Source organism: Triticum aestivum, chromosome 5D, assembly GCF_018294505.1.
Source record: "Triticum aestivum cultivar Chinese Spring chromosome 5D, IWGSC CS RefSeq v2.1, whole genome shotgun sequence".
Lineage (NCBI taxonomy): Eukaryota > Viridiplantae > Streptophyta > Magnoliopsida > Poales > Poaceae > Triticum > Triticum aestivum.
In genome coordinates, this window is record NC_057808.1 from 511,892,702 (window position 1) to 511,914,524 (window position 21,823).

Sequence of the window (21,823 nt, forward strand, 5' to 3'; positions counted from 1 at the left end):
TATGCCTGGTCTTCCTGTGAAACCTGGGCTCCTTGGCAAGGGCAATAGCTCCAGTGTTGTCATAGAAGAGAGTCATCGGGCCCGACGCATTGGGAATAACTCCTAGGTCGGTAATGAACTCCTTCACCTAGATTGCTTCTTGTGCTGCCTCTGAGGCCGCCATGTATTCCGCTTCACATGTAGATCCCGCCACAACGCTTTGCTTGCAACTGCACCAGCTTACTGCCGCACCATTCAAAATATACACGTATCCGGTTTGTGACTTAGAGTCATCCAGATCTGTGTCGAAGCTAGCATCGACGTAACCCTTTACGACGAGCTCTTCGTCACCTCCATAAACGAGAAACATATCCTTAGTCCTCTTCAGGTACTTCTGGATATTCTTGACCACTGTCCAGTGTTCCATGCCGGGATTACTTTGGTACCTTCCTACCAAACTTACGGCAAGGTTTACATCAGGTCTGGTACACAGCATGGCACACATAATAGATCCTATGGCCGAGGCATAGGGGACGACACTCATCTTTTCTCTATCTTATGCCGTGGTCGGGCATTGAGCCATGCTCAATTGCACACCTTGCAATACAGGCAAGAACCCCTTCTTGGACTGATCCATATTGAACTTCTTCAATATCTTGTCAAGGTACGTACTTTGTGAAAGACCAATGAGGCGTCTTGATCTATCTCTATAGATCTTGATGTCTAATATATAAGCAGCTTCTCCAAGGTCCTTCATTGAAAAACACTTGTTCAAGTAGGCCTTTATGCTTCCCAAGAATTCTATATCATTTCCCATCAACAGTATGCCATCCACATATAATATGAGAAATGCTACAGAGCTCCCACTCACTTTCTTGTAAACACAGGCTTCTCCATAAGTCTGTGTAAACCCAAACGCTTTGATCATCTCATCAAATCGAATGTTCCAACTCCGAGATGCTTGCACCAGCCCATAGATGGAGCGCTGGAGCTTGCATACCTTGTTAGCATTCTTAGGATCGACAAAACCTTCCGGCTGCATCATATACAATTCTTCCTTAAGAAAGCCGTTAAGGAATGCCGTTTTGACGTCCATTTGCCATATCTCATAATCATAGAATGCGGCAATTGCTAACATGATTCGGACGGACTTCAGCTTCGCTACGGGTGAGAAAGTCTCATCGTAGTCAACCCCTTGAATTTGTCGATAACCCTTAGCGACAAGTCGAGCCTTATAGATGGTCACATTACCATCCGCGTCTGTCTTCTTCTTAAAGATCCATTTATTTTCTATCGCTCGCCGATCATCGGGCAAGTCTGTCAAAGTCCACACTTTGTTTTCATACATGGATCCTATCTCGGATTGCATGGCTTCAAGCCATTTGTTGGAATCTGGGCTCGCCATTGCTTCTTCATAGTTCGAAGGTTCACCGTTGTCTAACAACATGATTTCCAGGACAGGGTTGCCATACCACTCTGGTGTGGAACGTGTCCTCGTGGACCTACGAAGTTCAGTAGTAACTTGATCCGAAGTACCTTGATCATCATCTTTAGCTTCCTCTCTAGTCAGTGCAGGCACCACAGGAACATCTTCCTGAGCTGCGCTACTTTCCGGTTCAAGAGGTAGTACTTCATCAAGTTCCACTTTCCTCCCACTTACTTCTTTCGAGAGAAACTATTTCTCCAGAAAGGACCCGTTCTTGGCAACAAAGATCTTGCCTTCGGATCTGAGGTAGAAGGTATACCCAATGGTTTCCTTAGGGTATCCTATGAAGACGCATTTTTCCGACTTGGGTTCGAGCTTTTCAGGTTGAAGTTTCTTGACATAAGCATCGCATCCCCAAACTTTTAGAAACGACAGCTTAGGTTTCTTCCCAAACCATAATTCATACGATGTCGTCTCAACGGATTTCGATGGAGCCCTATTTAAAGTGAATGCGGCAGTCTCTAAAGCATAGCCCCAAAATGAGAGCGGTAGATCGGTAAGAGACATCATAGATCGCACCATATCCAATAGAGTGCGATTACGATGTTCGGACACACCATTTCGCTGAGGTGTTCCAGGCGGCGTGAGTTGTGAAACTATTCCACATTTCCTTAAGTGTGTGCCAAATTCGTGACTCAAATATTCCCCTCCACGATCTGATCGTAAGAACTTTATTTTCCTGTCACGTTGATTCTCAACCTCACTCTGAAATTCCTTGAATTTTTCAAAGGTCTCAGACTTGTGTTTCATTAGGTAGACATACCCATATCTACTCAAGTCATCAGTGAGAGTGAGAACATAACGATAGCCACCGCGAGCCTCAACACTCATTGGACCGCACACATCAGTATGTATGATTTCCAATAAGTTGGTTGCTCGCTCCATTGTTCCGGAGAACGGAGTCTTGGTCATCTTACCCATGAGGCATGGTTCGCACGTGTCAAATGATTCGTAATCAAGAGACTCCAAAATTCCATCTGCATGGAGCTTCTTCATGCGTTTGACACCAATGTGACCAAGACGGCAGTGCCACAAGTATGTGGGACTATCATTATCAACCTTACATCTTTTGGTATTCACACTATGAATATGTGTAACACTACGTTCGAGATTCATTAAGAATAAACCATTAACTAGCGGGGCATGACCATAAAACATATCTCTCATATAAATAGAACAACCATTATTCTCGGATTTAAATGAGTAGCCATCTCGAATTAAACGAGATCCTGATACAATGTTCATGCTCAAAGCTGGCACTAAATAACAATTATTGAGGTTTAAAACTGATCCCGTAGGTAAATGTAGAGGTAGCGCGCCGACGGCGATCACATCGACCTTGGAACCATTCCCGACGCGCATCGTCACCTCGTCCTTTGCTAGTCTCCGTTTATTCCGCAGCTCCTGCTTTGAGTTACAAATATGAGCAACCGCACCGGTATCAAATACCCAGGAGCTACTACGAGTGCGGGTAAGGTACACATCAATAACATGTATATCACATATACCTTTGGTGTTGCCGGCCTTCTTGACCGCTAAGTACTTGGGGCAGTTCCGCTTCCAGTGACCACTTCCCTTGCAATAAAAGCACTCAGTCTCAGGCTTGGGTCCATTCTTTGGCTTCTTCCCGGCAACTGGCTTACCGGGCGCGGCAACTCCCTTGCCGTCCTTCTTGAAGTTCTTCTTACCCTTGCCTTTCTTGAACTTAGTGGTTTTATTCACCATCAACACTTGATGTTCCCTTTTGATCTCCATCTCTGCTGATTTCAGCATTGAATATACCTCAGGAATGGTCTTTTCCATCCCCTGCATATTGAAGTTCATCACAAAGCTCTTGTAGCTCGGTGGAAGCGACTGAAGGATTCTGTCAATGACCGCGTCATCCGGGAGATTAACTCCCAGCTGAGTCAAGCGGTTGTGTGACCCAGACATTTTGAGTATGTGCTCACTGACAGAACTATTTTCCTCCATCTTACAACTGAAGAACTTGTCAGAGAATTCATATCTCTCGACCCGGGCATGAGCTTGGAAAACCATTTTCAGCTCTTCGAACATCTCATATGCTCCGTGTTGCTCAAAACGCTTCTGGAGCCCCGGTTCTAAGCTGTAAAGCATGCCGCACTGAACGAGGGAGTAATCATCAGCACGCTGCTGCCAAGCGTTCATAACGTCTTGGTTCACTGGGATGGGTGCGTCACCTAGCGGTGCTTCTAGGACATAATCTTTCTTGGCAGCTATGAGGATGATCCTCAGGTTCCGGACCCAGTCCGTATAGTTGCTGCCATCATCTTTCAGCTTGGTTTTCTCTAGGAACGCGTTGAAGTTGAGGGCAACATTAGCGTGGGCCATTTGATCTACAAGACATATTGTAAAGATTTTAGACTAATTTCATGATAATTAAGTTCATCTAATCAAATTATTCAATGAACTCCCACTCAGATAGACATCCCTCTAGTCATCTAAGTGAAACATGATCCGAGTCAACTAGGTCGTGTCCGATCATCACGTGAGACAGACTAGTCAACATCGGTGAACATCTTCATGTTGATCGTATCTTCTATACGACTCATGCTCGACCTTTCGGTCTTCCGTGTTCCGAGGCCATGTCTGCACATGCTAGGCTCGTCAAGTCAACCTAAGTGTATTGCGTGTGTAAATCTGGCTTACACCCGTTGAATTCAAACGTTAGAATCTATCACACCCGATCATCACGTGGTGCTTCAAAACAACGAACCTTCGCAACGGTGCACAGTTAGGGGGAACACTTTCTTGAAATTATTGCGAGGGATCATCTTATTTAAGCTACCGTCGTTCTAAGCAAATAAGATGTAAAACATGATAAACATCACATGCAATCAAATAGTGACATGATATGGCCAGTATCATATTGCTCCTTTGATCTCCATCTTCGGGGTGCCATGATCATCTTCGTCACCGGCATGACACCATGATCTCCATCATCATGATCTCCATCATCGTGTCTTCATGAAGTTGTCATGCTAATGAATACATCTACTTCTATGGCTAACGTGTTTAGCAATAAAGTAAAGTAATTTACATGGCGTTATTCAATGACACGCAGGTCATACAAAAAATAAAGACAACTCCTATGGCTCCTGCCGGTTGTCATACTCATCGACATGCAAGTCGTGATTCCTATTACAAGAACATGATCAATCTCATACATCACATATATTTCATTCATCACATCCTTTTGGCCATATCACATCACAAGGCATATGCTGCAAAAACAAGTTAGACGTCCTCTAATTGTTGTTGCATGTTTTTACGTGGCTTCTATAGGTTTCTAGCAAGAACGTTTCTTACCTACGTAAAACCACAACATGATATGCCAATTTCTATTTACCCTTCATAAGGACCCTTTTCATCGAATCCGATCCGACTAAAGTGGGAGAGACAGACACCCGCTAGCCACCTTATGCAACTAGTGCATGCAGTCGGTGGAACCTGTCTCACGTAAGCGTACGTGTAAGGTCGGTCCGGGCCGCTTCATCCCACGATGCCGCCGAATCAAGATAAGACTAGTAACGGCAAGTAAATTGACAATATCGACGCCCACAACTGCTTTGTGTTCTACTCGTGCATAGAAACTACGCATAGACCTAGCTCATGATGCCACTGTTGGAGATCGTTGCAGAAATTAAAAAAATTTCTACGCATCACCAAGAACAATCTATGGAGTCTTCTAGCAACGAGAGGGAAAAGAGTGCATCTACATACCCTTGTAGATCGCGAGCGGAAGTGTTCAAGTGAACGGGGTTGATGGAGTCGTACTCGTCGTGATCCAAATCACCGATGACCGAGCGCCGAACGGACGGCACCTCCGCGTTCAACACACGTACGGTTGGGGAAGACGTCTCCTCCTTCTTGATCCAGCAAGGGGAGGGAGAGGTTGATGGAGATCCAGCAGCACGACGGCGTGGTGGTGGAAGCAGCGGGGATCTCGACAGGGCTTCGCCAAGCTCAGCGAGAGGAAGAGGTGTCACGGGAGGAGAGGGAGGCGCCAGGGGCTTGGGTGCTGCTCCCATGTGCCTCCCCACTATATATATAGGGGTGGAGGGGGCTGGTGTCTTGCCCTCCAAGTCCATTGGGGCATTGGCAAAGGTGGGGGAAAGAAATCTCATCATTTCCCTTCCCCACCGATTGTTATCCCCCTTTTTTAGGGATCTTGATCTTATCCCTTCGGGATATGATCTTATTCCTTCTAAGGTGGGATCTTGGTGCGCCTTGACCAGGGGTGTGGGGCCTTTCCCCCACTACCCACGTTCATGTGGGTCCCCCCATGCAGGTGGGCCCCATTCGGAACCTTCTAGAACCTTCCCGGTACAATACCGAAAAATCCCGAACATTTTCCGGTGGCCAAAATAGGACTTCCCATATATAAATCTTTACCTCCGGACCATTCCGGAACTCCTCGTGACGTCCGGGATCTCATCCGGGACTCCGAACAACTTTTGGATTTCCGCATACTAATATCTCTACAACCCTAGCGTCACCGAACCTTAAGTGTGTAGACCCTACGGGTTCGGGAGACATGCAGACATGACCGAGACGACTCTTCGGTCAATAACCAACAGCGGGATCTGGATACCCATGTTGGCTCCCACATGTTCCACGATGATCTCATCGGATGAACCACGATGTCGAGGATTCAATCAATCCCGTATACAATTCCCTTTGTCAATCAGTACGTTACTTTCCCGAGATTCGATCGTCGGTATCCCAATACCTTGTTCAATCTCGTTACCGGCAAGTCACTTTACTCGTACCGTAATGCATGATCCCGTGACCAAACACTTGGTCACATTGAGCTCATTATGATGATGCATTACCGAGTGGGCCCAGAGATACCTCTCCGTCATACGGAGTGACAAATCCCAGTCTCGATTCGTGCCAACCCAACAGACACTTTCGGAGATACCCGTAGTGCACCTTTATAGCCACCCAGTTACATTGTGACGTTTGGCACACCCAAAGCACTCCTATGGTATCCGGGAGTTGCACAATCTCATGGTCTAAGGAACTGATACTTGACATTTGGAAAAGCTCTAGCAAACGAACTACACGATCTTGTGCTATGCTTAGGATTGGGTCTTGTCCATCACATCATTCTCCTAATGATGTGATCCCGTTATCAATGACATCCAATGTCCATAGTCAGGAAACCATGACTATCTGTTGATCAACGAGCTAGTCAACTAGAGGCTCACTAGGGACATGTTGTGGTCTATGTATTCACACATGTATTACAATTTCCGAATAACACAATTATAGCATGAACAATAGACAATTATCATGAACAAGGAAATATAATAATGACCATTTTATTATTGCCTCTAGGGCATATTTCCAACAGCTCGTTGGTGTCGATCCGCGCGGGAGGGAGAGCTTGAAAGGGGGGAATGGTGGAGGGAGTTTGGATGGTGAGGTGAAGGTGGCTATATAGGCCAATCGAATCGGCGGGAGGTGACTCTAGTTCCCCCCACCGCTTTTTCGGAGACGCACGTGAGCTTGCGCTATCTTCGTGGTCACATGAGCTCGGTGTCGCATTCCCCCTGCATATCGCCCGATTCTGGCTTGTTGGAAACTGCTGACTCGGCCGTTCCTAGCAGGCCTGGCTAGGAGGTGCTTTAAGGTTTGTGCAATGCAACCTAAATAGTGAATGCAGACAACCAAACAGCTCAATTTCGTCCGGTGCGAGCCTGGTTGGGCTCAATGCGGGCAACCAAACACACCCCTACAGAATAAGAGTCTCTCTGGATTGTATAGGAGATTAAGAACATAGAAATAGGAAAGCCACTAGCGTGAACTTCTATAAGATTACAAGACACAAGAATTTTGTAAGAAATGCATTTCAATGGTGCACAGGAATTTTGAAGGATTGCTGAGAGAAAGTAGAGAGAGATAGAGTTCAATGGGCATTAAATTTCTCAAAAAATTAAAGAATATAAATACTAATTGGCGAATGTTCCTTGGGAGGTGGATGGCAAGCGAACACATTTTTCTTGCAGTTTTAGTTGCGACGCAAGATCAAATGGTGGCAGTTTCTGCCCATTTTTGGCTCAAAATTTCCTTCTTTCCAGAAAATGTTGTGTGTCTCTGAAGAAAATGACATGCATCTCTAAAGAAAATTGCCAGCAAAAACGTTCGCAAATGTCACCCCTCACAGCGAATGTTCGCTAGCTATTGGGGTCCATAAAATAATATGAGGTTTAAGCTCATGTTAAGATTTATATGAAATGAAGAGCATAGGAATTTGGTGAACCTAGTCTTACAATCTAAAGGTTTCTATAAAAAAATCCTATGGACAATCCTCCAAAACTCGTATGAATTTATTCTAGAAAACTCATATGGATTTGTTTCAATCCAATGAGTTTAAAGAGTTTTTCATTGTATCGAATATGTGGAGCTTTATTGAGATAATAACAAACGTTTACAATCAACCATTAGGCTGCTTACTAGAAAATCAAGACTCCCAGCGCGAAAACTCTATGTAACACCAAGTGCATGAGAGCGACTAGCACAAAGATGACTGGATCATTAACATTCATGTTGACATGCCGAATTAGGAAAGGATGGAAAACTAAGACCAATCTCCCCTCTTTGTCGAAGGATAGGTGCAACAATGGATTGAGTGTTATTGCGCGAAGACTAGAGATCCACTATCTCTATATTGTCCATTTCCCATTTCCATGATCACATGTGAGAAGCCCCAAAGTCGAGCAAAAATATGAACTTCTCAAAATGCTAAGGAGTTCGGTGATCATCCTTGTGATAGTTGTCTAGGTGATGAACTGAAGATAAAGAGCATACATTATCACATTATGTCGCTTTGATTAATTCAATGCTCTGTTTTTACTTAATACTTAGATGTGCATGTTGATAGTGGTCTTAGGTGGAGTATTAGCTTTAGATGCAGTTCAATAACGGTCTATGGATAAAAGGACATGATGCATATATGCAATCATGAACATGTATGATCATAACATAAACACTGCAATTTAATTGATATGCAACTGTAATTTGTTTACCACACCTATGCTTTTATGGGGATTTGCTAGTGAAGTTATGGATTCCCGTCCTTTATTCATCATAATCACAACCTCGATCACATTATTTTCCATTTTTTTACAACCTGAACTTTTACTTCCATCACTTGCAAAAGATCATTTCAAACCACACAATACATGAATCTTTGTAACTAGCAAAGGTAGTGAAAGCTAGTGATACTAACAATCTCACTAATCTAAGTTGGGGACCAAGAGAAGTCTTCTTGTTGCGCGCATGTATTGATCATTGACACTGAAAGAACTCCACGGGTTGATACATTGGTTCTCAACTAAGAGAAACTTACTTCGCAGTAGAAGCCCTTGCACTTCAGGGCCCAACAGATATTCATCTAACATGCACCATATTAGCTGTTGGAAATATGCCCTAGAGGCAATAATATTGTAATTATATTTCCATTATTCATAATTAAGAGTTTATATTTAATGCTATAACTGCTATGATCCTGGAATATGCAATTCAGTGAAAAACTCATATGCACGTGTGGAATGATAAACAGTCAAACAATAGGTTCCTGGCCCAGCCTCTAGGACTGGCTCAAGTGTTGTTGGTGATCACGTTTTCCGGATCTTAGGATATCGTTAGGTGCAACGATAGTCCTAAAAACAACATTAAGGGTATGACATTAAAAGAACGATCATATTGAATCGACCCAATCTTGTATGTTAAACTTTGTGATCATATCGTCTGAAATCATCTGTTATAACACGAAGTGTTAGCATGTGTACTTTAGTTCCTCAGACCATGAGAGTGTCTCGGTTACTTCTTACCAGACAGTGGACTTTGGGATTTCTCAAACGTCATCTGTAACAAGGTGATCATAACGACAACTTCCAGGTTCACCGGAAAGTTTGACAAGTGAACGAACAGCTCGAGAGTGGGATTTGCTCCTCCGACGTTGGAGAGATATTCTTAGGGCCCTCTCGGTGTGACGGCACCAATCATCATCTGGCCAGACACAAGTGACTGCGCCACGGGGATACCAGAACACGTCAATGAGAAAGAAGAACAAAGCCGGTAACGGGAGCAACAGTATAGTGGGCATGGTGATGACCCAAGAGGATACTGATGCACACCGGGTTTTGTAATGTATCGCGAGGCAAAGGGAACGTCACTCAAATATCATTCGTGTAATCACAGGGACCGATATAGATGTCCACGGTTCCGCTATCGGTCATTGAACGAAGGGGTTTCATTCATGTCTATGTTTTACCGAACCTATGGGATCACAAGCTTAAGGTAATCACGATCTTCTAAGAGTTAGTGGAATGGGAATGATGAGAATATATTTGTGAAATAGTTTCATTAATATCCGGATTAGTTCCAAGAGATTTCGGAAGCGTTCGGGGTCACCGGAAAGGTTTCGATGAATATCAGGTAATACCGGGTATTACCGATTAATTATATATAGGTGAAAAATGTTTCCGGGGATGTTAAATTATATATATAGTGCTCTGAAAATGTTTAAAGTATTTTATATATTAAGTAAATATGAACGGGCCTTAAAAGGCCAAGATGAAGGAAATATGCCCTAGAGGCAATAATAAACTTGTTATTTTATATTTCATTATTCATGATAAAGGTTTATTATCCATGCTAGAATTGTATTGATTGGAAACTTAAATACATGTGTGAATACAAAAACAAATACTGTGTCTCTAGTAGCCTTTACTAGACTAGCTCGTTGATCAAAGATGGTTAAGGTTTCCTAACCATGGACATGTGTTGTCATTTGATAACGGAATCACATCATTAGGAGAATGATGTGATGGACAAGACCCACCTGTTAGCTTAGCATATTGATCGTTCAGTTTATTGCTATTGCTTTCTTCATGTCAAATACATATTCCTTCGACTATGAGATTATGCAACTCCCGGATACCGGAGGAATACCTTGTGTGCTATCAAACGTCACAACGTAACTAGCTGATCATAAAGATGCTCTACAGGTATCTCTGAAGGTGTTTGTTGAGTTGGCATAGATCGAGATTAGGATTTGTCACTCCGAGTATCGGAGAGGTATCTCTAGGCCCTCTCGGTAATACACATCATAAGAAGCCTTGCAAGCAAAGTGACTAATGAGTTAGTTGCAAGATGATGTATTACGGAACGAGTAAAGAGACTTGCCGGTAACGAGATTGAACTAGGTATGAAGATACCGACGATCGAATCTCGGGCAAGTAACATACCGATGGACAAAGGGAATTGCGTATGTTGTCATAACGGTTTGACCGATAAAGATCTTCGTAGAATATGTAGGAGCCAATATGGGCATCCAGGTTCCGCTATTGATTATTGACCGAAGAGGTGTCTCGGTCATGTCTACATAGTTCTCGAACCCGTAGGGTCCGCACGCTTAACGTTCGTTGACTATATAGTGTTATATGAGTTATATGATTTGGTGACCGAGTGTTGTTTGGAGTCCCGGATGAGATCACGGACACGACGAGGAGTCTCGAAATGGTCGAGAGGTAAAGACTGATATATAGGACGATGGTATTCGGACACCGGAAGTGTTTCGGAGGGTACCGGGTACTTATCGGGTCACCGGAAAGGAGTTTCGGGCACCCCCGGCAAAGATATGGGCCTTATGGGCCAAGTGAGGGAACACACCAGCCCATCACCGGTGTTGGATCCTCGCGGTCCCGGCCGGAACACCTCTCCTTCCCAATCACCGGTCGGGCAGAGTATGAGTCCCATCAGGAACGGGCGGCCCGCTGTGGGAAGGAGAGGATAAGGGCCGCCGAGGCCCGTATCGCGGCGGAAATGGCGGCGGCGGAGGTGGCTGATGCGGCGGTGCGGGCGGCCGCAGAGGAGGAAGCCATCCGCGCCCGCATTGTGAAGAAACGGCAGTGAAGGAACACGTGCGCCCTCGCCTGAGAGCAGAATCAGGCGGTTCGTGCCATGGCCAGACTGCCACCGAAGGAGGAGAAGGAGGACAACGACGGCGAGGATAGCGACGATGACGAGCAGATCCGGCTCGATCCGTACCGCGTCTTCAACCAATACTTCCGTGAGAAGGACGGCAAGGGCGCCGGGAAGGGCAAGGGCAGTCATTGATGAACTCCACCATAGCCAAACATGCCAAATTTTGGTAGTCCAATGGCATGTTTAATGTAGTGTGATGGAGTGGCCGGACGATGCGTATGCATCGACGTTGTTGCATGAGTTTGTATGGATTTGAGATATGGTAATTGAGGTGTCCAGATGTGGATTATATTATTTAAGGGGTGCCCGATCAATGCCTACGTACGTGCCTGGGCGCTTTCACAGGCGTTTGAGGGACCGAATTTGCAAGTCCCTATATAAGGATACATATTCTCGTAGAATCCGGTTTCGCGGTATGTCTCTATCTGCATTCTGCAGATAGCCTCTGCCCTATGCAATTTTGGCATGAAGAATTTAAATTTGCCGCCCTCTGAACAAGTCGCCTCGCCGTAGCCGCCGCCGCCGTCAGCCATCTCTTTCCATCCGATTCGACTGCCGCGCGCAGCAACCCACAACCACTCCATCAAACACCGCCTTGTGTTTCTTTTACCTCTCTTCCTCATTCGCATCGTCGTTGCCGGCCCAGCCAGCTCCAAATGCACGCGCCATAAATTAGCGGAGTGTCACCGTAGACCATACCACTGGCGCGGAGGCAGCTGGCCGAGAGCGAGCGGGCGAGCGCGCGGGGGACACATGGCGGCGATCGCGATGAGGAGCGTGCGGGAGGTCCGCGTCAGCGACATGGAGGCGGCCGGGCTCGCCGCGGCCGACGCGGGGCCCTTCCTCGCCGCGCTCCGCTCGGCGGTTGGAGGCCACGGCGACGCGGCCGCCGCGTGGGCGGCGGTCGTGGCGGCGGGGGTGCTGCGGCCGGACCACCCGCACGCGCTCCACCAGCTGGTGTACTACTCCGTCTACGCCGGCTGGGACCGCGCCGCCCGGGGCCCGCCGCCCTACTGGTTCCCGTCGCCGTAAGTCTAGCCGTCCGCCAACCTCTTTCTTTTCTTTCTAAAACAGCCGAACAGGGCTCCCCACTCTCGCCGTATTGTTGCCAAATGTTTGATCCATTTGATGGTGCTGGGAGCAACCAATGGCTAATCAGTGATGAAAGTGACCTACTTGTCTAATTAAGCCATGTAAACTTCAACCATCTAATTCCACCAATCAGTTCAGCTTGAGATTGGTTCCATTTAACCCAGCATTTAGCCTAACAACAAAAGTACTACTTTGATACTAGCTTATGACTGGGCTGTGGATTTACATCATTTGACACTACTATCTGATAGGATGATCGGTGTATACACACACACACACACACACACACACACACACACACACACACACACTACTTCGTGACACTTTACAAACATGTTATCATGATTGTTGCAGCATTGACTGCAAGCAAACAAATCTTGGGAGAGTGATGGAAGAGAATGGACCCAAGTTATTAGGAGCATCATATAAGGATCCAATTTCAAGCTTTGGCCTCTTCCACAAGTTCGCTGTTGAGAATCAGGAGGTCAATTTTTTGTGTCTAAATTTGGAATTTACTCCACAGTATAAGTGTACAGCTAGAAGGTCACTTTAAAGTTTTATTTCTTCATACTAACCCCCTTGGTGATCAATAGGTCTACTGGAAAATTGTGCTGAAGGAGCTCTCCATCAAGTTCCTGCAAGAACCGATGTCGATTCTAGATGCGTCAGATAAGTCAAAGAAGGGAGGAACATGGTTTCCAGGTGCAGTGCTCAACATTGCTGAATGTTGTCTCCTACCACGGCCTTCCCAAAACAGGACAGATGAAAGCACGGCCATTGTATGGAGGGATGAGGGCTTCGACCATTATCCAGTCAATCGTATGTCCTTGAAGGAGCTTCGCACTCTAGTGATGTATGCATCTCTTATCAAATTATAAGAGTAGGGGTCATGAAGAAACCTTTAATTTTTCTTTTGTTTTATTCGAGGGTTTCATCATCATGGGTTTGTTGCTTCGGTATTTTCAGGACTGTTGCAAATGCCCTTGATACCATGTTCCAGAAGGGGGACCGGATTGCCATCGACATGCCTATGACATGCAACGCGGTCATTATTTATTTGGCAATCATCCTTGGTGGCTTTGTTGTTGTGTCAATAGCAGACAGTTTTGCACCTCAGGAGATTGGCACCCGCATGAGGGTTGCAAAAGCAAAGGCAATCTTTACTCAGGTTTGACCGTTGCAACTAGCACGTCTCATGAACGTCGGTACTATACTAATTTCATGATATTCCAGGATTTCATAATTAGGGGAGGGAAGAAATTTCCTCTTTACAGGTATTTGATCGATCAAATTATGTAGTTAATATATGTGTTTCAGTAAATTTATTTGCTTGACTATAACAGGAAGCAATTAGTTACTTTCGGTAGGATCGCATCTGCTAAAACTACCTTTTCGCCTTCATTTAAGAATATATGTTTCATGTATACTTTTTTGCATGTAATTACTGAACCATCACAGACCAATTCTCAACAGTACCTAAATAGATCAAATTCTTCAGCTGTGTCATGAAAGGGACTTCATGTAAAGCTATTGTAATTCCTGCAACTGGAGACTGTCTTGGAGTTACACTAAGGGATGGTGATATGTCCTGGAAAGATTTTCTTTCTCGTGCTGCTGGAAGGTATGCAACAAATTTGATCGTTCCCATGTCAGACAGAAATAGACAACTGTGAGAATTCAGATGCTTTTTTTCATGAAAAATTTAACACCCAGATTGCAAAACAGAGATATTGTGATGTGACCAACATGGCAGCCATATGTGTCTTGGATTTGCAGGTCACCCATGTACTCTCCAGTTTATCAATCTGCAGACGCCCTAATTAATATACTGTTTTCATCAGGAACAACTGGTATAGACTACCCTGAGTTGTTTCTGATGCAATTTCCTTTCATCTCTGGTTTTCGCAACTTCACGCGTGATTTGGATCTGTTTTATTTGATTCTTGTGCAGGAGAGCCAAAAGCTATACCATGGACACAACTTTGTCCCATCAGATGTGGAGCTGATACCTGGGCAAATTTGGATGTTCGCCCAAAGGACATTAGCTGCTTGCCTACAAATCTGGGTTGGGTAATGGGACCTATACAGTTGTTCTCATGCTTTCTAAATGGTGCGACGTTGGCTTTATATCATGGTTCTCCACTTGGACGTGGTTTCTGCAAATTTGTCCAGGTTTGGCTTAATTTGCACCATCTCTTGATTTAAACTGCTGAAGTCAATTCATCCTTGTCACTTCTTTTGTTTTTTCTGTATGCAGTATCATAGTTCATAGAGCTCTTTTTTTGTGAATGAATCGGGCAGGATCAAAAAGTACCTGAATATTTATGTTAGAAGCCAAATATAAACTGCGCTTACTCATGTGCTTCACGGGTCCATCAAAATAAATTGCAGGATGCCCATGTGAGTGCATTAGGATCTGTGCCTAGCTTGGTGAAGTTATGGAAGGCTGGGAATCATACTAAAGGGCTAGACTGGACCAAAATCAGGTGAGCTACTACTTACACTGTTACTCCCTTCGTTTCTAAATATAAGACTTTTTACATAATTCACTACGGACTACATATGGATGTATATAGACATAATCTAAAGTATAAATTCACTCATTTTGCTCCGTATGTAGTCCATGTTGGAATCTCTAAGAGGACTTATATTTAGGAACGGAGGGAGTAGAAAGCATTTTTCAAGTCCATTACAAGCTCGTTGAAGGGATCTACAATTCTATAATTGCAGGGTACTTGCTACAACAGGGGAGGCTTCCGATATTGATGATAATCTGTGGCTATCTTCGCGTACCTGTTACAAGCCCATTGTCGAGTGTTGTGGGGGCACAGAGCTGGCATCCTCATTCATTCAAGGGAGTCTTTTGCAGCCACAAGTTTTTGGAGCTTTCAGTGGTGCATCGATGTCCACTGGGTTTGTCATACTTGACGAACAGGGAAATCCTTATGTAAGTATTGTTCGTTGAATTTTCTAAGTTTGGTGATGGTGTTCGCGGCATAACCATTTGAGGTTTGCTATGACAGCCTGATGATGTACCTTGTTCTGGAGAAGTCGGTCTCTTCCCTTTATATTTTGGTGCCACCGATCGGCTTCTGAATGCTGACCATGATAAGGTTTACTTCGATGGAATGCCCGTTTACAGAGGACGGGTATGGAGTCTCTCACCTCAGTTCTCCATTTAGATTCCTATATGAACACAACGTATTTTCATAATTTTAACATCAGTCCATGTGGTTGCTTCGCTTTGGCCATTTATCTAAACTGCTTGTCAAAAATTGTTATGAAGATATTCGATGTTCACGGTAGTCAACTTGTTGTGCTTTTAAAAATCAGTATGCTCTCCGATTTTTCCGGTGGAGCCCTACCGAGAGGAGGATAAGCAAATATGTGATTTGACATGTTATTGTGCTCTAACATAAGTTGCAATGATAAGTGTACTATGAAGAAACAAGATGTTATTGTGCTCTGACAAAAGTTGCAATGATAAGTGTACTATGAAGAAACAAGAAACATCTGAGTCAATGTTCCCTTTTCTGAACCAACCACATACTACTAGAAGTTATCAGTAATAACCAGAATGGTGAAAATTTTAACACGTTGTGACGGTACCTCTACTGCAGCAACTCCGACGACATGGAGATATAATCCAGAGGACAGTAGGTGGCTACTATATCGTGCAGGGCAGAGCAGACGACACTATGAATCTTGGAGGGATTAAGGTTGAAGCTCCTCCTTTCAATGTTTACAATCTCTTGTTTGCATTTCATGAACCCACCAAGTCAATGTTGCTCTTGCCTGGACAGACAAGTTCAGTGGAGATTGAACGGGTTTGTAATGGAGCCGACGAGGGTCTGCTAGAAACAGCAGCTATTAGCGTCAAACCTTCCGGCGGGGGACCAGAGCAACTGGCTATCTTGGCAGTGCCGAAAGATAGATCCGCAACATACGATGCAAATCTTCTGAAGGGAAAGTTCCAGAGAGCTATCCAGAGGAACCTCAATCCCCTTTTCAAGGTGAGAGCTTCTCTTTTCTGATGTTCAGTTCAGATGGTCAGATGGACACATGTATAATGAGGGAATGGGGACCTTTTGTTCGTCTTGACAGGTGAGCTATGTGAAAGTCGTCCCCGAGTTCCCGAGAACTGCTTCAAACAAGCTGCTGAGAAGGGTCCTGAGGGATCAGCTGAAGCAAGAACTCGCGAATCGCAGCAAGCTATAAGAGACCTGAGGGAGTGACTCTTCTTAATGCAAGTACTCTATTATTGAACTCTGGGTGTGTACATAAGCACCGGTTCGAATCCCTTTCTGTTGTGTTCATTCAGTTCATTGGGGATGTGTAGATTCACACAGACTTCTTATTGTATTGTATGTCCTCAGCTCATTTAAAGTAATAAGGCGATGGTTGCTAAAATCGGATCACTGTATGTTTGAGGGTTTTTATGTCATCACATTTCCTAATAGTACGTTTTCTCTTTGTACCATTATATTAAGACAAGACGAGTTGCATCATGTAGTGTCCTTATCAGACTATACTCAGATATGTTTTTTTGGTGGTACTTTACCTTGCAAACTAGTGTCTTAAAAAACTGAATTTATGCATCAAGTATCCGTTTGAAATATCAAATTGAAATCCAATTTGTGTTGGGAAAAACAATAGGAGTATATTTGCACCTCGCTTCAATACAACTCTATGGCATCACAGTATGACCTCTGCATGCCCAAATTTTTTATCATTGTGACTTGAGCTATCTGAATATATCAGTCATGCATGGTATATGTCTGAAAGATAGGTGCTCATATTTTGGTCAAGAGTACACCGTTATCAAGCAGCAGAACAAAATCCATATCGACGACTTTATGCACACCCTGCATAGACAGCTAGTTTGACTTGTGGGGAGCTCACTTGGCAGAGCACGGCAAGATGGGCCAAAATTTACATGGCTGTCAAAGCTGAAGGAGTCAAGCTCTGCTTGGATCAGGACGCCCATTTGTTTTGCTTGGTGCAGACCGCGTGCATCCCTTTTTGTGTGCTAAAAGCTGAAGGAGTCAAGCTTCCAAGTCAACCGCCACATCAATGAGATCACCACCCATATTCCTTAATTCCCTGGACAGGCCATAAGAATCCAACTGACATATTAGATTCATATTATGCTGTCTAATCTTCTTTGCACGTAATTTAGAATTTTATTGATTTCCGTTAAAATGGTACTCCTCCGTTCCATAAAAATTGAAGTTCTAGGATTGCTAAGTCAAACTTTAAGTTTGACTGAGTTTATAGGAAAAATATATTGATATCTAGAACCAAAATTAGTCTCATGAGATTCAATTTTAAATATATATTCGTATTATGTTTATTTGGTGTTGCAGATTTTTGCATATATTTTTTGAGTTGGTCAAATTTAAACAAGTTTGACTTAGGACAAACTTAGACCTTCAATTATTTTCAAACGGAGGGAGTATCATGTTGGGGAAGACAGTTAGGAGAGCAAAGCGAACATTCATGAGCTCCGCGGGAGTTGGTATAACGTTGCCAGGACACCCAAAAACAATATTACTCGAGACAAATAAGAAAAAATTAATGAGGTCATGCCGATCTGGTATCACACATAACGCAACATTGCTTCACGTTCAGGGAGGTCTGTTACTACATACTACATACTACCCGATTCAACAAATCCTTATACACACGCAATATAACCAAAGAGTTAGTTTACTCCTTTCTTTGAAAATAAAAGAGTTAGTGTAGTCTTAGTGAACCAGACAAAAAAGTTGCAGTGTATGTAAAAATATTAGCACATGTGTATCAACGACTTTGCTAGTTTTCTGCATATGTTTGAAGTTGTGGGAACAATGAAGTGATGGCGATGAAGAAGTCATATGGATGGAGAGGGGACCTCACCACCGAACATGTGGGGGTGGAGGGGTTAGGACTCTAAGATCAGAGGTCCCGCATGACGCTAACAAAGCACCTGCGAGATGATCTTGCCGACATAACTAGAAGCGGAGTCTGAAAGCAAACGGCGCACAAGAGAAAAACTCGCGCTCTCAACTCTACAGTGATGCTGGTGATTGACTTGCATAGGCTACTATCAATATTTTTATGAACAATTCAGACTATGACAATTGGATAAATTAGAAAAAATAACATCAAAGAGCATGATAATATCATAGTCATCTGTATACATAGCTTCTAGCTTCACATTTGATGTCTTGGCTTTTCTTCATGCTTATATAGCAATGAAACAACATGTATCAACCCAGAAAACTCGAGGGGAAAAAAGGATAAATCTTACTATGAATGGGTTAATTCAAAATAGGCTCTGAATGCCCAATAACCATAGCCAAGTTGGTGGTTTTTACTCCTCGAGTCATGGTTATAAATTTAAAATTTTGGGATATTTTAGATGTGGTAGTATCTCGTTTGCATGTCACATAAAAATTCAGATGTTTTGTTCCTACTAATACTTCGGAGCTAGGGCACCAGAACCCTCTGGCAGCCGTCCGATCCCAATCCGACGCACCAGAACAGGCCTGCCGACGTGTACCGAGCCGCGCCGGGCCGGAAGCAAATACGGGGCATCCCCGGGGACTTCACCGGAAAAGTGGACAGCACTCCGCCGAGCGCCGGGCGAGATGGGGTTCATCGGCGACCAGGTGGAGTCGATCCGCTCGATGCAGGTCCGCCAGGTGCTCGCGCAGATCATCAGCCTCGGTGACGCCCGCTCTCCCATCCCTTCTTCTCTTGCTGTTCTTTTCTTTCATTCCGAGAAGTATTCCCCGACCTATTTCGCGCTCAGATCAGTGGGGCTTCGCCGCGTTATCCCAGTAGTGTCTGGATGGTAAAAGGCTATGCTGAGTATCCTCGTGGATCCTGAGATTCTTCGGCTCTTGATCTGGTTCGGCGAGCTGAGCTTCCCTGAAGAAGAATAGCAGGGATGTAAACAGTACATGAGCGAACGAGCTGGGTGTGCCAGCATTAGAGAGGTGAATTGGGAATTAATGCCCTGCATCAATCATGGGTGTGATGTCCTCCTTTCAAAACCTACCAGCTAGTTGTCACAAATGCTGTTCCTTGCTTCTGACAGATTAGATACTAGTTCATGATGTTTAGAAAAAGGGAGAAAAGACGGGGTTTATGTCAGTTACTCTGCTTCTGTTAGTTAGATTGGGGTTTTTCTTTTCTGTAGTCCTAGATATTCTGATTGGTTGATTGCAACATGGCTCTTATACTGGAGCTTTGAATGTTTGCTGTGCCAGGTATGATTGTTACGTCGGCATTGATCATATGGAAGGGGTTGATAGTTGCGACTGGGAGTGAGTCCCCGGTGGTCGTGGTTCTTTCTGGTAGCATGGAGCCTGGATTCAAAAGGGTCAGTTAGCTGGTTACACAATATTAGATTCGATTTGCGTGCATGCTTTTCTCATCATTATGCATCTGAGGTGGATTTAAGTGCTTCACTCACTGCTTGTATGAAAATATCCACTTATCTGTGATCAATCTAAATGTCAGAAGTTGGACGTGCAATACATAGATGGACATTTGTGTATATTTATAAGAATACAATGGTTTCCTAGAAATTCTACTGATTTGTGAAAGGTGGAAGATTGCCTTATTGTCTTGTCATGCACCATTAAGATACTGGCCCCATTCATCCCAACATTTTCCTCTAAGTTCCCTATTTGGCAAGTTGTATCAGTGCACATCATCTCGTTTTAGTTTCACTTCAGATTCTATTTTGCTTCCTGTAATGTGCCATCATCTTTCTACATTGCTGTTGCTGAATGATTCATCGTATGCTTTGCAGGGTGATATCCTGTTTTTGCGCATGAGCAAAGAACCCATCCGTACTGGCGAAATAGTTGTTTTTAATGTTGATGTAAGTCCTACTGCTTGTTAAGCTATAAATCAGTAGCTCAATCATGGATTCATCAGCTGTTGGTGCTGTATTCAGCTTTACTGTGTGCTTCTACATGATCCTGACAACAATAAATTAACATCTGCTTGTTATGTATGTAGGGCCGTGAAATTCCAATTGTTCACCGTGTGATTAAGGTAATTGGTATTTCAAGTCATCACATGAATAATCTTATCTATGTTAGACCTGAAGTTTTTTTTTTCAATGCTATACATCTGAGTTTACTCTACTTTCTGTACAGGTTCATGAACGCCAGGAAAGTGCTGAAGTTGACATCCTCACAAAAGGTAACCATCATATTCAGTTTCAGTGCCATCAGTTTCTTCAGTGATTATAGTGCTCAATGGTAGAGCAGTTTGTGCAGTCCTGCAATAATAATCAACATCTAGCAATGTATAATTCACTGTAGATGCCACTACATGGTTCTATCTCAACTGGTAAACTGTCCTCCAGGTGACAACAATTTTGAGGATGACCGACTGCTGTACGCACACGGTGAGCTGTGGCTTCAGCAGCATCACATCATGGGGCGGGCTGTAGGGTGAGTATCCATCACACTTGCATCACTTACCTGCCTTCATGCTGGTGAAAAGCTATTAAGCTTACTTCACTGCTATTTTGTTCTGTGAACAGCTATCTTCCATACGTCGGGTGGGTTACCATTGTGATGACTGAGAAGCCAATCATCAAGGTATGCTTAGTCTTATCAAGTATATACTGACCAACCCAGAGGTTACGATGGTTGTTCTATTCCATATGAGGGAATGTGTCCATCAGATTTTGATAAAACTGCCGTCTGTTACTCTGGTTCATGGGAGATCCAAAATTGAAATAAGAAAATGCATGCAATCTGTACAATATAGCTGAAATGCTGAATTTATGCAATAGCTGAAATGCTGATATATGATGCTCGTTGCTGCAGTACCTTCTGATTGGCGCGCTGGGCCTGCTGGTGATAATGTCGAAAGACTGAAGATTCTACCTTGTCACAGGGTCGTAATTTGGTCTTGTAGTAGCGCAGAAGTAACCGAGAGCTGAAGATGTTGCATCGTGTGTTGAATGGAAGTTTTCATGTGTCTGAATATGTATCTGGCCCGCCGAACAAGGTGTTACGCAACACTCATCTTCTGATAGTCCTAATCCTAACTAATGATGTCAATCTGGTTATTGCATTGAATAAAAGTAAGCTTTAGTTGCATTTTCGGAAAATAAAATTCTCTATACGACTCAGAAGCGAAAACTATCTCGATGGTGGTTGGACCCTGGATGTGCCTCTGAAGTGTTGTATTTTTGTGTTGCTGTTGAGATGAAATGGACTTCCTTGGTTTGTTGAA

The 21,823-nt window shown here is 43.9% G+C and overlaps 2 protein-coding genes across 3 annotated transcripts; both read left to right on the forward strand.

Moving 5' to 3' along the window:
• The first annotated feature begins 12,230 nt into the window (after positions 1 to 12,230).
• LOC123123336 (probable CoA ligase CCL12) lies at positions 12,231 to 16,984 on the forward strand. 2 transcript variants are annotated; one of them, XM_044543830.1, is made up of 14 exons: positions 12,231 to 12,510; positions 12,929 to 13,058; positions 13,168 to 13,427; positions 13,541 to 13,742; positions 13,808 to 13,848; positions 14,073 to 14,195; positions 14,351 to 14,424; positions 14,526 to 14,746; positions 14,966 to 15,060; positions 15,305 to 15,521; positions 15,598 to 15,723; positions 16,195 to 16,293; positions 16,378 to 16,587; positions 16,679 to 16,984. In XM_044543830.1, the coding sequence occupies exons 1-14, from the start codon at positions 12,236 to 12,238 to the stop codon at positions 16,790 to 16,792; spliced, it is 2,187 nt and encodes a 728-aa protein (XP_044399765.1). In that variant the 5' UTR covers positions 12,231 to 12,235; the 3' UTR covers positions 16,793 to 16,984. The 2 variants fall into 2 exon arrangements, with proteins under 2 accessions (XP_044399765.1, XP_044399762.1); XM_044543827.1 differs by having other exon boundaries at positions 16,195 to 16,587.
• Positions 16,985 to 19,080: 2,096 nt separating this feature from the next.
• Positions 19,081 to 21,719, forward strand: LOC123123338 (signal peptidase complex catalytic subunit SEC11A). The gene is made up of 8 exons (XM_044543832.1): positions 19,081 to 19,285; positions 19,831 to 19,943; positions 20,379 to 20,450; positions 20,591 to 20,626; positions 20,731 to 20,776; positions 20,943 to 21,030; positions 21,123 to 21,180; positions 21,412 to 21,719. The coding sequence occupies exons 1-8, from the start codon at positions 19,207 to 19,209 to the stop codon at positions 21,460 to 21,462; spliced, it is 543 nt and encodes a 180-aa protein (XP_044399767.1). The 5' UTR covers positions 19,081 to 19,206; the 3' UTR covers positions 21,463 to 21,719.
• Positions 21,720 to 21,823: the final 104 nt, after the last annotated feature.